This window comes from Trichosurus vulpecula, chromosome 6, assembly GCF_011100635.1.
Source record: "Trichosurus vulpecula isolate mTriVul1 chromosome 6, mTriVul1.pri, whole genome shotgun sequence".
Lineage (NCBI taxonomy): Eukaryota > Metazoa > Chordata > Mammalia > Diprotodontia > Phalangeridae > Trichosurus > Trichosurus vulpecula.
Genome location: NC_050578.1, coordinates 260,453,205 through 260,471,609, shown reverse-complemented (window position 1 = coordinate 260,471,609; position 18,405 = coordinate 260,453,205). Strand labels below are relative to the sequence as shown.

Below are 18,405 nucleotides of genomic sequence, written 5' to 3'. Positions count from 1 at the left end.
GAGCATCCATGACATCTGAGACAGAAAAGCAGAGAGCTGGCTTTTCACAAATTATAAAAAAGGTAATTTTTAGAATATAGGATATCACTAAATTTTATGTGGAAGATGATTATAAGAGTAGCAGAAGTGAGGATTATGTAAAGAAAAAGGCAGAGCAAACGATGTAGGAGACAGGAATGAAAGGGCAAAGACCTTTGAGAGTGACTTGCATTTTGCCAATCACAGCTACATTGAAATCAAATAGGCATAAAGCTCACCCCAGAAGCAGAAAAGGGCTGTAAAATGAGATCTGCAATGGGAGACAGAGAACATCTGGATTCAAGGAAAATTCTATCAACTATGGCTTTCTGAGACACTGAAAAAGTCACTAACTTTCTCTGGGCCCCAGTTGCCACACCTGTAAAATTCAAGCTTTACATCAACTCCTCTTACTTCTTTTCTGCTCTGACTCTCTGAGTCTCTAAGACTCTGGCTCAGGGAGAGAGATTAGGCTGTGGAGCATTTGCTTTAACAACCCCCACAGGAAGTCTCAGCTTGTCATCCACATTCTTTGAAAGCCCTGGAACCTGAGTGGTGGAGAAGGGGCCAGGCTCAAGCTACAGGGCCTGAAGGCAGTGAGAGCAGCAGCCAGGGGTCTAAGGTCCATAATTTTCTAGCCATGCAACAAGTCAGTCAGGACTCTGAGCCTGGACAGGGATTTGGCTGGACAAGTCACAATGACTTTTCTAAAACATTGAAGCTGAATCAGAAATAAAAGCCTTCTGCTGCTACTTCCCTTGAGCTTAGACTCAGAAGTTAAAGCTCCTTCCCCTGATCTAGTCAGAAAGGGAGTGATCAGGACCCAGTTCTCTCCCAGCACTGTTACATTGTAGAATCTCCCTTCTGAATCATAACCTTCTGAATGTTGCACCTACACACATTCACCTTAACCTGCCTGACCACCATAGTAAAGCCTGGGCAGAGGCAGAGACACTCTTTAACTACCTGGCATTATAAATTGCTGCATTTTTAGGACAGAATAATATCTTCTGAAGCTTTTTTCTACTTATTCCCTTCTTTATCCCAAGCACAGAGAGAGTTTATTCCATTTTCATAGAAGATATTTCTAGGAATCTTGGCCAAGGCATAAAGTGACTCAGCAGTCTAACCTGTGATGCCAGGACAATGGCTAGAGTTGTGTGTAGTTATGTGAGTGGGTGTGTATATGTGCATGCATGAGTATATGTATGTGGTTTGTGGAGATGAACATGGCTGGAGTTACATAGATAACCTTTACTGAGCTCATCTCCCCTAAGAGCTGTAATTATCCAGTCAAGCAGAAAATAAAGTCAATAGAAGGAATCTGAGATTTGTCTTGAGAAAACAACCTTTTGTCTCAGGTAAAACCTCACATCAGTAATTAAAAGTGATGAATTAGAATGTCTATAAGACTAACTGGATAATTGGGAAAGAAATTTTTTTTTCTCCTATGGTTGATAACAGCAAAGGAGAGAGCAATACCTTTCCTAGTTTTAGGAGCAAAGGAGATCATGATCTCTTAGCCCTAATATCTGAGGAACTCAGTTCCTGTAATTTAGGGCTTTGGGTGAGATTTTCTACAAAACACACACACATACACACACACACACAGAGAAGCAATCTATTCTTACTAATAAAATTTATACACACACACACACACACACACACACACACACATATATATATATATATACATATGTTGCAATGAACTCATATGAAAATATTGCTTTTATTATCTACAGGTAGATTTATTCAAAGAAAAAGCTGTATCACTCCAGCTACAGGGTAAATTATTCATATCTTGAAGGCTCTTTTTGATAACAACCATCAGGTTGTCAGTTTCCGTGAATTAATTAACTACCAATAAATGGAAAAAAATTATCAAAAAACCTAATTGCTTTGTATGAAGCGATGAGTTCAAAATACCTTCCCCCTCCCCTATTTTTCTGTTTCTATCTCTTGTCTCTCTTTTTCCCTCTCCCTGTCTTTTTGTCTCCAACTACAATATAAAAAGAGGCAAGAAAATGCTTGCCCTCAAGAAACTTATAATTTAGTGCAGGTCAGTGGAAAATGTGGAAACAAATATATGTAAAGCAAGTTTTAAATAGTATAAAAAGGAAATAGTTAACAGAGGGAAAAGACTGGACCAATGGGTGGTTGGAAATAGCTAAACATCAAAAAGGTTCCTATGAAATGTAAAAGATTTTGTGAAGTCAAAATTAGGAAGAAACCAGGAAACTGGAAAAAAAATATTTTGCGGCTAGTTGATCTGACAAAGATAACATTTCTCAAATACACGGGGACATAGGAAAATTTTATTTAAAAAATTTTATTAAAAAACTCCCTTTTCCCAATTAGAGTAATGCAAATGAGAACAGCTCTAAAATACCACCCATCACTTATTATATTAGCTAATGTGAGAGAATGGGAAAATGACAAATATTCCAATGGATGTAGAAAAAGTAGTATACTAATGCACTGTTGGTGGAGTTGTACAGTAGTGTAAAGATTTTGGAGAACAATTTGGTACTATGTCCAAAAGATTGTACACCTACAAATCCACTGATCCAGTGTTACTACTACTGGCTCTAAATCCCAAAGAGAACAAAGGAAAAGGACATATTTTTACAAAAATATATATAACAGCTTTTTTTGTGTTAGCAAAAAATTGTAAATTGAAGGGACGGCTATCAGTTGGGGAATGGGGGACAAGATGTGCTATGATTTTGATGAGATACTATTTTACTATAAGAAATGACAAGCAATAAGGTTTCAGAAACACCTTGGAAGACATTTGAACCGATACAAATTGATGTAAACAGAACTTGGAGAAAGTTATACACAGAAATAGCAATACTGTAGTGATGACTTAGCTATGATCAAGACAAGGATCCAAGAGGGTCCCAAAGAACTCTTGATGAAAAATGAAATTTGTCCCAAGCCAGAGAACTGATGAACACTGAGTACAGATTGAAGGCTGCTTTTTCTTTTCCTTTTTTTATCTGTATATAACATACATATTTTATCCCATGTTCTAATAAAGAATGTCGGGGTGTTTCATCCAACAGAAGGCAATGAAAATGTCACTTTTCTGGACTGGTCAGTACACAGGGTTCCAAGTTTGATCTCGAACAGAAAAGCCGATGAATCAATTTTCAAGAAAAGCCCCGTAGTCCGTCAATCTGGCTAAGTGTTTTTCGTTGGGGATTGGTGGAATTGGAGCAGGCTCTGATAAAGGAATAAATCTGTTAAAGGAAACATCGAGGGAACTGGGCTTCTTGGGCATCACCATCCTCGTGGTGGAGTCGGCCTGCCATCCTTACTCCAAGGCACCTTTCACTGCTTCTTGTAAAGGAAGTCCCAGAAACGCTGCGAAGTCATCGGTGATGATGGAGGTGTATGCCTGAGAAACCCGCGCAAAGGCTCTTCTTCTTGCGGCATCTCTGAATGCTTCCATGATGGGCTGAATGGTCTCAGACCACTGATGAGAGCAGATGGTTGTGTAGATTCCTGGGAAGTCTCTCTGCCAGATTCTATGTCCTACTGACCAGATTCCAGCAAGCTCAGAATTTGCAGATTTTATAGCAGAATGAATTCTTTTCCAAAGATAACGGGCATTATTCATGTCGTTTTGCAGGAGGTAGAGTGCACCAGAAGCTGCGGGTAGATAGGGGGCGGGGCACATAGATGCCTCCAGGGTCCTCGTGTCTGGAGAAGTTCATCAATATTGTATGTCACGTTCATGAGGGCTTACTTGCAAGAGTCTTATCTAATGCACAATGCTCTTGTGCTTTCTAAGTACGTGAAGCAAGGCTATGTGCTTGCTCCCATGCTTTTTGATATGTTTTCAGCACTTTTGTATGTCCTTTTCCTTTTCTTTGATCTCTTTGGTCTGCAGACCTAGTAGTGGTATGCATGGGGCAAAGGGTGTGTATAGTTTATAGCTATTTGGACACAAGACCAAACTGTTCCACAGAATTAATGGATCTATTCATTACTATGCCAGCAGATGATTAGTGCAACATTTTTCTCATCTCCTCCAGCATTTGTCATTTTTGACAAGTGTGAGATGATACCTCAGAGTTGTTTTAAATTTCATTTCTCTAATCAATAGGGACTTAAAACATTTTTTTCCCAATGTGGCTATACATAGCTTTGATTTTAAACTGTTTATATCATTTGACCATTTATCAATTGGGGAATGGCTCTTATTTTTGTTAATATGAATCAGTTCTATGTTTATTATATTTTTGAAGAAAGATTGCTTTATCAGAGAAACTTGATGTAAAAATTTTTGGTATCATATCACTGTGTATGGTACCTTTTAGCATAATGTAGTTTCTTTTTTCTTAAGTCTATTTTTATTTTTTCTTTGTCTAAGATCATTATTTATGTTGTATAGTTCTTTAAGTCATGTCTAACTCTTTGTAACTCCTATTGGGGTTTTGTTAGAAAATATGTGGGGGTGGTTTGCTACTTCCTTCTCTAGCTCATTTTATAGATGAGGAAATTGAGGCAAACATGATTGAAGTGACGTTATCAGGGTCACAGAACTAGTGTCTGATGCTGGATTTGAATTCAGTTCTTCCTAACACTAGACTGTACTATCTCCACTGTGCCCCCTAGATACTCTATTATGATTGCTACCCTATTATGATTGCTACCCTTGCCATTTTCACTTCAGTTGCACCATAGTAGGTTCTTTACCAGCCCTTTAGTTTACCTATGTCTTTCTGTTTCAAATGTTTCAAATTATTGTTGTTGTTTATCCTTCTTTTTTGAACAGGACCGTGGCATCAGGGAAATGATGACATGAGTTGCAGGTGACTTCGATTTGAGAGAGGGAGGGCTATGCAATGGCACCAGCCTTACTTTCTCCTAAAAAGCCATCTGGATCCAGTGACCAAATATTCATCAGAATGATTGGAGATGACCCAGGATGAAAAGAGAGACCCTGGCCCTTTTAGGTTAAGACCTTTTTGTGTACTCACTTAGAGTGAGGTAACACCTCTTTAAGAAGTCAATAAAGGGATGGTCCCTTTAACTAGAAAAAAAGAAAAAAAAAACCTGGGAGGGGAAGACTCTTAGTGTTGCTGTTCCAAAAAGAAACAGTTAACCTTGAAATTTGCTCTAAGAGCAAAATGCAGCCATTAAATGCAACTTGGGCATGGACCTATTGTAGTCCAATCTATAAGCTTTAAAGTGAACTGGGTATAAGATTTTGTGAAAGAAAGGAAGGAAGGAAGAAACAAAGAAAGAAAGAAAGAAAGAAAGAAAGAAAGAAAGAAAGAAAGAAAGAAAGAAAGGAAGGAAGGAAGGAAGGAAGGAAGAAACAAAGAAAGAGAGGAAGGAAGAAAGAAAGGAAGAAGGAAAGGAGGAAAGGAGGAAGGGAGGAAGGGAGGAAGGGGGGAAAGGAAGAAGGGAGGAAGGGGGGAAAGGGGAAAAGAGAAAACAAAATCTAGCTAGAAACCCCAAGTAAGGTGAGCAGCTTCTGGCCATCAAAATTTACCTTGCTTTGGAGAGAAAGAGAAGGACAGGGAGAGAGAGAGGGACAAAGAGAGAAAGGGAGAGTGGGGGGGAGGGGGAGGGGTAAAGGACAAGCTGAGTTACCCAACTAGCTGAGTCCCCATACAGGCAGCTGAGTTAACTCACAGGTTGTGTTTGTCCTTTGTTTTCCAAGAGGACCATGGCATCATGGAAATGATGATATGACTTGCAGTTGACTTTGATTTGAGTGAGGGAGGGCTGGGCAAGGTAACCAGCCTCACTTTTTCTTACTAATTTTAAAGTTCTTTCTTTTTTTAATTTTTATTTAATATTTTTAGTTTTCGGCATTGATTTTCACAAGAGTTTGAATTACAAATTTTCTCCATGTTTCTACCCTCCTGCCACTCCAAGTTGGCATGTATTCTGATTGCCCTATTCCCCAGTCAGCTCTCCCTTCTGTCACCCCACTACCCCCATCCCCTTTTCCTTCCTTTCTTGTAGGGCAAGACAGATTTCTATGCCCCATTGCCTGTATATGTTATTTCCTAGTTACATGCAAAAACTTGTTTTAACATCTGCTTTTAAAACTTTGAGTTCCAAATTCTCTCCCCTCTTCCCTCCCCACCCACCCTCCCTACCAAGACAAGCAATTCAACATATGCCACATGTGTATCATTATGTAAAACCCTTCCACAATACTGATGTTGTGAAAGACTAATTTATATTTCCCTCCATCCTATCCTGTCCCCCTTTTATTGAATTTTCTCCCTTGACCCTGTCCCTTTTCAAAAGTGTTTGTTTTTGATTACCTCCTTCCCCTATCTGCCCTCCTTTATATCATCCCCCCTTTTTATCTCCTTCCTCCTTCTTTCCTGTGGGGCAAGATTCCTAATTGAGTGTGTATGTTATTCCCTCCTCAGGTCAAATCTGATGAGAGCAAGATTCACTTATAGCCCTCACCTGCGCCCTCTTCCCTTCCAACAGAACTGCTTCTTCTTGCCACTTTGGTGTGAGATAACTTACTCCATTCCATCTCTCCCTTTCTCGATCTCTCAATATATTCCTCTCTCATCCCTTAATTTGATTATTTTTAGATATTATCCCTTCATATTCAACTCACCCTGTGCCATCTGTCTATATATGTATATATATATATATATGTATATATATGTGTGTATATATATATATGTATGTATGTATATGTATATTCCCTTCAGCTACCCTAATACTGAGGTCTCATGAATTATACAAATCATCTTTCCATGTAGGAATGTAAACAAAACAGTTCAACTTTAGTAACTCCCTTATGATTTCTCTTTCTTGTTTACCTTTTCATGCTTCTCTTGATGCTTATGTTTGAAAGTCAAATTTTCTATTCCGCTCTGGTCTTTTCACTGAGAAAGCTTGAAAGTCCTCTATTTTATTGAAAATCCATATTTTGCCTTGGAGCACAATACTCAGTTTTGCCGGGTAGGTGATTGTTTTAAAAAAAATTAATTTTTAGTTTTCAACATTCACTTCCAATATATTTTGAGTTTTAAATTTCCTCCCCTTTCCTCTCCTCCCCCCTCCCCAATACGACATACAATCTGATAGAGGCTCTACCTATACATTCATATTAAACCTATTTTTACATAGGAAATTCATGATGTAAAGAAGAATTAGAACTAATTTGAGGAACCACAAGAAAGAAGAAACAAAATAACAAAAGAAAAGAGAGAAAATAGTATGTTTCCATCTGCTTTCAGACTTCAAAGTTCTTTCTCTGAACATGGATAGCACATCCAGAGTTGTCTTAGACCCTTCCACTGCTGAGAAGAGCTAAGTCTATCAAAATCAGTCATTGCACAATGTGGCTACTAATGTATTCAGAGTACTTCTAGTCCTGCTCATTTCACTCAGCATCAGTTCACATATGCCTTTTCAGGTTTTTCTGGAGTCTGCCTACTCATCATTTCTTATAGTACAATAGTATTCCATTACATTCATATACCACAACTTATTCAGCCATTCCCTATTTGATGGAAATCCTTTCAATTTCTAATCCCTGGCCATCACATAAAGAGCTGCTACAAATATTTTGTACATGTGGGTTCTTTCCCCATTTTTATGATCCCTTTGGAATACAGACTTAGAATTGGTATTGCTGGGTCAAAGGGTGTGCACAGTTTCATATCCATTGGGCATATTTCCAAATTGCTCTCCAGAATGTCTGAATCAGTTCACAACTCCACCAACAATGTATTAGTGTTAGAATTTTCCCACATCTTATCCAACATTTATCACTTTACTGTTTTGTAATGTAAGCCAATAGAATAGGTGTGATGTGGTACCTCAAATTCATTTTGATTTGCATTTCTGTAATCAATAGTGATTTAGAGCATTTTTTCATAGTTTCTGGGTAGACCTTTTATAATTAATGCAATAATTTCGATAAATAATTTTTACAAATTTAATAAATTTAGTAAAGGATTTTAATTTCACTTTTAAGTACCTAAGACCCTTAATGATAGTAGGAGCATGGCTTATATGCCTTATGTGGGTCTTCCAGAGGGTGGCAATCAACTGGGACAACTTCGTATATATTAGCTGTTTCAAACTTCAAGATATTGAAAATTTGGTGAGTAGAGAGAATTATTTAGACTTGTCAAGAACCCTAGATTTTGGTCAATCCTATTCTGTATTTAGTTTTGTTCTCAGACAAAAATCTAAAATTAACAGAGTGTAAAGGACTTGGAAGTGGCCACACAAAAAGTAAGCAATATAAACAGATGTTGGACCTTGAATCTCTGACTCAGAGTTGAGTGTTGTGATTTTACCATGACAAATGAATAGCTACACTCCATATACTGTCAATTCTTTTCAAAATGTTGGCCAATTTTGCTGAATTGACCCTGTCCCTCCATGTGTCTCTGTCTCTGTCTCTGCCTCTCTCTGTCTATCTCTCTGTCTCTGTCTCTGTTTCTGTCTGTCTCTATGTCTGTCTGTCTGTCTGTCTCTGTCTCTTTCTGTTTGTCTTTCTCTGACTCTCTCTGTCTCTCTCTGTCTCTCTCTCTCTCTCTCTGTCTCTCTCTCTCTCTCTCTCTGTCTGTCTCTCTCTCTCTGTCTGTGTGTGTCTCTCCCTTATTCTCTCTCTTGCTCTCATTTCCTCTCTTCTCCTAAAATCCCCATATCTCATTTCTCTTTAAAAAATGTCTGAAAATTGGGATGTAGTTGATGAAAAGTTCATTATTTTAAGAGAAAACATGTTAAAATGTAAATAGTTATTAGCTAAATATAGAGAAGAGACACAATGGGTAGCTCTGTAGATTATCTAGTAAGGAAAATGTCATTTAAAATTTCTCTAGATACTCATTCTCTGTGTGCACCTGTTCAAATTATTAACATCTCTGGACATTGGTTTTCAGAATGTAGGTGTATTGAACTTGGTTACAATTAAGGTGTTTTCTATGAGAGATGGGACCACAATTTTCAATTTTTACCAAACTTTAGTGAACATTCCTCTCTTTTGTTTTGGACTCCAATTGTGTTGCTATTGTGGACAGAATGATGCATATGTAAAGGAAAAAAAAAGGTTTGAGAAGGTGAAATCGTCATTTTCTGATTGAGAGAAACTTGATCTTTGCCCCAGGGTCCCCTTTTAGGACTGAGATTTTAGGGTATATATTTTTTTTACTTCCATGAGTCAAAGTTAAAACTACTTGGTCTAAGATACTAATAAGTTGGGATAAGAATTTTTCCTCCTTTTGAAAACATTGCAAAAACTGAGGATCTGTGAGTCACTACTGATTAAAACAAAGGGACAGATTGTAGAATAAGAGGAGGTCAAAAAAATAGACATGTATGTCACCCATCTCTCTATCTCTTTAGAATTTTCCACTATAATGATAATGATGGAAGCACCTGAATAACAGCATACAAAGAAAATAGTGAGCAACAGGATGACTTTGGTGGCTCTGGTCTCTGGTGAGGCAATGGGATTGAGGCTAGTGTTATGAAGGTGTTGAACTTGCCAGTGGTGTCTGAACAAAACATGCATCACGTAACCACTGCTAATGGCCATGAGCCCTAAAAACACTGCATCATGAAGTGATTTCCAAATAACAAGTTTTGAGGCAGACATACCTTTCCAGTCCATAAAGCAAAACCCTGGGTTTCTGTTAAGGTTACTGACTGTGTCGTTTCTAGGGCCAGTCACATGCATAGGCACAACCAAGTCTGTCAACAAATTGAATACCCACATGAAGGCACAGGATGGGATGAGGCACTGTGGGACTTTGGCTTTGACTTTTACCCATTTGGGGCTGCTGGGAATGATGGTGATGGCCTGGAAGACACTCAGGAGGCAGGTAGTGCAAAGGGAAAGACCCCGGGACACTCTTTGCAGATAAACTATGATTTTACATTCAATGTCACTCAGGAAAATTTTCTGGATGCACACTTGGATTGCCACTGGAATTCCCCTGAAGAGTATCATCACAATGTGGGAAAGGGCCAAATTAACAAAAATTACATCAATGGGTCTTATCCTTTGACTACTGATTAAGTTAAAAGCATACAGGCAAAGGAGTAAGACATTCCCAAAGACTCCAATTATAATCTGAAGCATGTAGAAAATGCAGAGGATATCATCAGAAGATTGCATTCCTTAATTTCTTGGAAAGGAAAATGGTCTTCAGATACAAGATGACCTGGAAAGGAAGAAAGAAGACTTTTACAGAACTGGGAATTCAAAATGAAATTTCACTCATTAAATAGGGATTATTTTTATTCCTTTTTATATCTTGTGTATGTATGTTTATATATTCTATTTTCTCTCTGTGTGTGTACATATGCCTCATTTTAAGAACAGAATTGAAAATGTACAGCTTATCTAGAGATTGGAGACTGATATGATAAAAATCTTACAGGAATACAAATACTGTAGGATACATATTTCAAAAAAATTGAAATGTTTAGCCTTGGGAAAATAAGGCTTCAGATAAAGCGCATGGCAAATATGAGAAAATGTACTAAATCTCAAGGCATTCTACAGTTAATGTGAGAGACAAAAATTTCAATGAGGCTAAGAAATTGCAAAATTAAGGTTCAATTTGTTGGTCAATCAACAGCCCATTAACAAAATCTTGGAAAAAGTCAATTCTAACTAGCACACATGTGGAAAAATAATAACTTTCTTTTCTTTTATGCTTCCAAATTCAGAAATGAAGCATTTTTGGAACAGCAGAGAAACATATGTAAGCTTGATAAATTAAAGAAAAGAAGTTGTCAGAGTTTTGGTGAGTTATCCTTTACCAAAGACCAGAATCTAAAGTGTTAATGACTTCTCATAATAATAGAGTAGATAAGATTCTTTCACAAGTTAGAATTGCACTAGAGTCCTCTACTATTTTTGAAGATTTTGATTTAGCCTTGAATTTTCCTCTCATTCCTTACATAATCTGAAGAAAAATTATTTCTATATCAATTAATAAAGTCAAGTACTTTATGTATCATAAAGACCATTCAAAAGAAATTTATTTCATATAGTTCCCTATAATTCCACACTTATTTTTATATGAAGCTATGATGGAATTATCAGGCAACATCAAGGCCATTTGTCCAGGATGCTAATAAACCTGTATTGGCTTTGGTTAGATATAATGGATTAATAACCCCATTTTTGGAGATTCTGTAGTTGCTAAACTAAGTATGTATGGTCTTCCTCAGGCTACTTGTGATGGCAGGGAAAATAAAACTAGTTTTAGTAGCAGACTATGCTGTTGGAAGGCTCTCCTATCCTTTTACCTCCAGGATAATGGTCCCTCTAATATAGGCACATCCATGACCACAGAGAAGCATTCAAGGGGGAAATTATTGTCACAAATGCAGCTGCACTATTGCTGTCAGTATCTTCCTACTACATACTCTGGCTATTCCAAAAGGGATATAATTCTGAGGGAATGCTTTCAGAATAGAAAAGGCTTCCAAATCAGGGAAACATAATCACAGACCCGCAAGATGTCAGGAAAACAACTTTGCTAAGGATTCTGTTGTCCACTTTTTAAACTCTTATTTTATTCTCTTGATTGACATCACAAGCAATTTTGAGTCAGTGCAGAAAGCAAGCTTAGGCAACAATTGTTTTTATAGGTTAGCAGAAAGCAGCTTCAAAGCACAGGAGGTACTGGTACCTCTTCAATTCTATGGCCCTTTCTACTACATAGTAGATAGTAAATCAATTGCCTGCCTTCCTGATTATGATGGGAAAGTCATGCAGGGATACATGACTTTAGTATTATGGGAAGTAAATTTATTTTTTAAAATTTCTGTAGGTAGTAGAATGAAGGAACTAAAGTAGGTTTTGGGCAAGACTAATCATGGATACATACATATATGTACATATTTGTGTGTATATATAACTTTTGAAAGATTTTGACCTATATCTTTTTGCAAATGATGCTGTTTTCTCCAAAGCATCTAGAATAGATTTTATGCCAGTAAGGCATGGTTCAGAGAGGTTTGGATTGGGATTGCAGCAGCTTAACCATTGAAGATCTCTTTATTGCTCATTAGTGGCATGACTACTAACTTTATCACTTAATTTCTATATGTATCATAACTACATCTGTAAAATGTGGATAGCTAGCTTATAGGTTTTCTATAATGATCAAATGATATCATATATGAAAAAGACTTCCAAATCCTTAATACACTGACCATTTTTATTTATATCTGTAAGTATATATGCAGAATCATTAAAAAAATCATTTTCTTTTTGAGGTCAGCACTCACAACTTTCTACTCAAATACCATCCATTGTTGATTCACTGGCTCTTTCTGACTTTCCAAAAAGACTTAGACTTTTACCATTGCTTGGTGACAATATTCCCTGGTAACTCACAGTTATTCTCTTCTTGATTTTAATAGGTTTTGAAGATGGCCTAGTAGGCTTCTGTGGTTTCTGCTATTTCTCCCATGGGCTCCTCATTTTAACCAATAAATCTTCCTGAGCTCTTTTTCTACTTCAGTATCTGCTTCATGCAGATTGATAATCAGACCAAAATATAAGACATTTCAAGGAATACCTTTTGGACGTGCCAAACACTACCCAATATGTTACCATTTACGGGCGCATTCTCTGTCCTTACATGTATATACCATGGACTTGCCCAATAAATCTTCATGTTGGTGAATTGAATATCTGAAAACAAAATCTTTAACAAAATGCATTATCCTCATAAATAAAAGCATAGCAAAGTAATTGCGAACATTCTTATTTATTAGTCTTTGAATATGTGAGTCTTTTGTGTGAAAATAAGCTGAAAACAACAGTTTACCTCAAATACAGGACGTGAATTTTGTTATGAGAATGGAATGAAACTTAAAGAGACATCTTTTATGACTCATATGTAGAAGCATTTTCTCTGGTGCACATGGATCCTAGGCAAAGTACTGCTTGCATTTAGGCCACAGGGACAATATGTCTTCAACAATTTGGTTGTGGGAGGCAGAGGCAAGATGGCCACGTGAAAACGACATCTTACCGGAGCTCTCTCACAAGTTCTGTCAGATTATTATAAAAAAGTGAATTTGAGCGGATTTGAGAGAGTTAGAAACCACAAGCAGTCTGAGTGAGGCAAATTTCCAAGCCAGGAGGTTCTGAAAGGTGAAGGAACGAATCTGTAGGCTTGGAGAGTGCTCAGCGTGGGGAGCTGCTCCATACAGCACCAAAGTGGAAGCGGGTGGCCAGGAAACTCATGTGGGAGACAGGCTGGGAGAAAGCTGGGCGCCCAAAACCGGCGGAGATCCCCAGGCCTCCCAACACAGGAGGGCAGTCTGTGGAAGCAATGAGAGGCAGCAAAACGCATCCGCAGTGAGATATCATCTCCTGAGGTTTACAGCCCGAAGGTATGAAATGCATCTTTTTGAACTTCTGGGAGACATAATGGCCAGGTACATAGCTCTAATCCCTCCCCCCTCACCCAGAGAATTCCTCAGAAAAAAAATAAATGCTGGATAGAGGAGACAGAAGTGGGGCTTCAGTGGTCGAGTAGTAGGAGTTCCTGAGTCCCAGAGGGGCAGAGCCAGCAGAGGTCAACACCAGGAGCCCAGAGGTACTCTTGCTCTCCCAGGGGAAGTGCCAGACACCAGCCCAAACATCAAACACCTGAGACCACTGCTGAAGAGCAACAGTGTAGGAGAGCAAACCTAGGGGAAAAGACCTCAGGCAGCCAGATCCCCTCCCCCACACCTCAGGAACTTGAAGGCTATAATTAAGAAAGCCAACAACTAGACTCACAATCCTCAGAATAAGAAAGCTGAGACAGAGAGCCCTGAGCCCCAAAAGCAGAATTTATTGTAAAACCAGGAAAAGGCTAACCAACATGAAGAAGAACACAAAAAAAAAACAAGGACCATTGATTCTTTTTATGCAGACAGGCATGTTGAAAATACCAATTTGGAAGAGGACAGCAATGACACTATACCCACAACTGATACCTCAAAAGGGAATCTGAACTGGTCTCAAGCCCAAAAAGCAATACTGGAAGAGCTAAAGGAGGATTTTAGAATCCAAATTAGGGAGGTAAAAGAAAAAATAGAAAAAATGGAAAAAAATCCACTGATAAAATCAAGTGCCTAAAGAATTAGATTGGCAAAATGGCTACAGAGATTCAAAATAATTGAGAAAATGACACCCTAAGAGGTAAAATCAACCAATTGTAAAAGGAGACTCAAAAGCAAAATGAAGATGGTAACTCATTAAAAATTAGAGTAGAGCAAGTGGAAGCTAATGACTCTATGAGGCATCAAGAAGTAGTAAAACAAAATGTAAAGAATGAAAAAATAGAAAAAAAATATGAAATATTTGATTGGGAAAACAACTGACCTGGAAAATAGATCCAGGAGAGACAATTTAAGAGTTATTGGTCTACCAGAAATCCACAATGAAAAAAAGAGCCTTGATAGTATCTTAGAAGAAATTATCAGAGATAAATGCCCAGAGGTCCTAGAATCAGAGGGCAAAATAATCATTGAAAGAATGCAGCGATCACCCCTTGAAAGAGATCCCAAACTGAAAACACCAAGAAATATTATAGCCAGATTTCAGAATTACAAAATCAAGGAGAAAATACTGCAAGCAGCCAAAAAGAAACATCTCAGATATCGTGGAACTACAGTCATGATCACGCAGGATCTCTCACCTTTTACATTAAAAGACAGAAGAAATTGGAATATGATATTCTGAAGGCAAAGGAGCTGGGACTACAGCCAAGGATCACCTACCTAGCAAAACTAAGCATAATTTTTCAGGCAAGGAGGTGGACATTCAATGAAATAATGGAATTCCAGACCTTCCTGATGAAAAGGCCTGAACATAATGGAAAATTTGATCTCCCAATACAAAGCTCAAGAGAGAAATAAAAAAGGAAACAGGGGGAAAAACCCAGACAAAGCTTATTAATCAATAAGGCCAAATTATTTGCATCTTTATATATGATTATAACATCTTATATTTGTTTTATATATATACAAATATATGTCAATCTTGAGAATTGTACAGCTATTTTGACAATTGTAAGGGATACACATAGACTGTGAATGCCTGTATGAAATAACTGATATAAGGATAAAAAAAAAAAACATAAGTAAGAGATGTAAAGGGAGGGCTATGAGAGAAGAGGTAAGGAGGTAATAGAAAAGGGTAAATCACACCAAATGAAGAGGCACAAAAACATATTTTAGTAGAGGGAAAGAAGGGAGGGAGAAGAGCAGTATTTGAGCTTTACTGTCATCTGATCTGGTTCAAGAAGGGAATAAGATACACTGATAAGAATGAAATCTAACTTGTCCTGCAGACAGTAGTAGGGGCAAGGGGGAAAAATGGAGAAGGGTGGTCAGAAGGGAGGGAAGAAGTAGCATGTGGGAAATGGTAAGATAAGGGAAGAGAAAAAAGAAGGAGGGTAAACTGAAGAAGGCAGCAGTCAAAAGCAAAACTTTGTTGAGGAGTGGAAGGGGAAACGGAGAAATAAAAGCATAAACAGGGGGAAATAGGATGGAGAAAAAGACACAGATAAGAAATCATAATTGTGAATGTGAATGGGATGAACTCTCCCATAAAACGGAAGCAGATAGCAGAATGGATTAAAAACCATAATCCTAAAATATGCTGTTTACAAGAAACACATTTGAAACAGGTGGATACACACAGGGCTGGAGTAAAATATACTGCACCTTACCTAAAGTAAAAAAAGCAGGTGCAGCAATCCTAATCTCAGACAAAGCAAAAGTAAAGATAGATATAATTAAAGAGATAAGGAAGGACACTACATCCTGCCAAAAGGCACCATAAACAATGAAGCAATATCATTGTTAACATATATGCACCAAGTGGTATGGCATACCGATTCTTAGAGGAGAGGTTAAGGGAGTTACAGGAAAAAACAGACAACAAAACTATAGTATTGGTAGACCTCAACCTCCCCCTGTCTAAACTTGATAAATCTAAATTCAAAATAAGTAAGAAAGAAGTTAGGGAGGTAAACAGAATTTTAGAAAAGGCAGATAAGATAGACCTTTGAAGAAAACTGAACGGGGATAAAAAGGAATATAGTTTCGTCTCAGTGGTACATGGCACATACTCAAAAATTGACCATGTGCTAGGGCATAAAAACCTCACAATCCAGGGCAGAAAAGCAGAAGTAGTCAAAACATATTTTTCAGATCATGATGCAATAAAAATTATTTGTAACAAAGAACCCTTGAAAAATAAGCTAAAAATTAATTGGAAACTAAATAATCTAATTCTAAAGAACGAGTAGGCCAAAGAACGAATCAGAGAGATAATTAATAACTTCATTCGAGAGAATGAAAATAATGAAACAACTTTCCAAAACTTATGGGATGCAGCAAAAGCAGTTCTTAGGGGAAGTTTTATATCTCTAAATGTTTACATGAATAAAATAAGGAAAAAAGTAGATAAATGATTTGGGCATACAACTGAAAAAGCTAGAAAAAAAACAAATTGAAAATCTCCAATTAAATACCAAATTAGAAATATTAAAAATCAAAGGAGATATTAATAAAATTGAAATCAAGAAAACTATTGAATTAATAAATAAAACCAAGAGCTGGTTTCATGAAAAATTCAACAAAATTGATAAACCTTTGATAAATTTGATATAAAAAGGAAGAAAATCAAATCACTAATATCAAAAATGAAAAGGGTGAGTTCATCTCTAATGAAGAGGAAATCAAAACAATAATTAGGGATTATTTTGCCCAATTGTATACCCATAAATTAGACAACATTAGAGATATGGATGAATATCTAGAAAAATGTAAATTGCCCAGGTTAACGAAAAAGGAAGGAAAATTTCTAAATAACCACATCTCAGAAAAAGAAATTGAGCAGGCCATCAATGAACTCCCTAGGAAAAAATCTCCAGGGACAGATGGTTTTACATGGGAATTCTATGAAACATTTAAAGAACAATTAATTCCTATACTTTGTAGACTATTTGGGAAAATAGGTGAAGAAGAGTCCGACCAAATTCTTTTTATGACACAAATATGGTACTAATACCCAGACCAGGTAGAGTCAAAACAGAGAAAGAAAATTGTAGTCTATTTTCCCTAATGAATATTGATGTGAAAATTTTAAATAAAATATTAGCAAAAAGATTGCAGCAACTTATCACCAGAATAATACACTATGACCAGGTAGGATTTATTCCAAGAGTGCAAGGCTGGTTCAATATTAGGAAAACTATTAGCATAATTGACCATATCAACAACAGAACTAGCAGAAACCATATGATCATCTCAATAGATGTAGAAAAAGCCTTTGACAAAATACAGCACACATTCCTATTAAAAACACTAGAAAGCATAGGAATAAATGGAGCCTTCCTTAAAATTATACATAGCATCTACCTAAAACCATCAACAAACATTATTTGTAATGGGTATAAGCTAGATGCATTCCCAATAAGATCAGGGGTGAAACAAGGATGTCCATTATCACCCCTACTGTTCAATTTGGTGCTAGAAAGGTTAGCTGTAGCAATAAGAGAAGAAAAAGAAATTGAAGAGAAGAAAAAGAAATTAGAATAGGCAAAGAAGAAATGAAATTATCACTTTTTGCAGATGATATGATGATTTACTTAGAGAATCCTAGAGAATCAAGTAAAAAACTACTTGAAATAATAAACAACTTTAGCAAAGTTGCAGGATATAAAATAAACCCACATAAATCCTCAGCATTCCTATACATTACTAACAAAGCCCAACAGCAAGAGATAGAAAGAAAAATTCCTTTCAAAGTTGCTGTAGACACTATAAAATATTTGGGAGTCTATCTGGCAAGGCAAATCCAGGGCCTATATGAACATACTCTAAATAAATGGAAAAATATCAATTGCCAATGGTTAGGCTGAGCTAATATAATAACAATGACAATTTTACCTGAATTAATCTATCTATTCTGTGCCATACCAATTGTATTACCAAAATATTATTTTATAGAGCTGGATAAAATAATAACAAAATTTAGCTGGAGGAAAAAGAGGTCTAGAATATCTGGGGTATTAATGAAAAGAAATGCTAGGGAAGGTGGCCTAGCCATACCAGATATTAAACTGTACTATAGAGCAGCAGTCATCAAAACTACCTGGTACTGGCTAAGAAAAAGAGTTGTATATCAGTGGAATAGGATATGAACACAAGACGGAGAAGTCAACGACTGTAGCAATCTACTCTTTGATAAACCCAAAGAGGACAGCTTCTGGGCTAATAATGCACTATTTCACCAAAACTGCTGGGAAAATTGGAAAATGGTAGGGCAGAAATTGGGCATAGTCCAATATCTTACACTATATACCAAAATAAAGTCAAAATGGGTTCATGATTTAGGAATAA

General features: G+C 37.0%; 1 protein-coding gene and 1 pseudogene across 1 annotated transcript; both read right to left on the bottom strand.

The window, feature by feature from the left end:
* Window positions 1-3,140: 3,140 nt before the first annotated feature.
* Window positions 3,141-3,668, bottom strand: LOC118855278 (annotated as a pseudogene).
* A 5,543-nt stretch (window positions 3,669-9,211) lies between these two features.
* Window positions 9,212-10,150, bottom strand: LOC118854991 (vomeronasal type-1 receptor 1-like). The gene has a single exon (XM_036765145.1). The coding sequence runs from the start codon at window positions 10,148-10,150 to the stop codon at window positions 9,212-9,214; it is 939 nt and encodes a 312-aa protein (XP_036621040.1).
* Window positions 10,151-18,405: the final 8,255 nt, after the last annotated feature.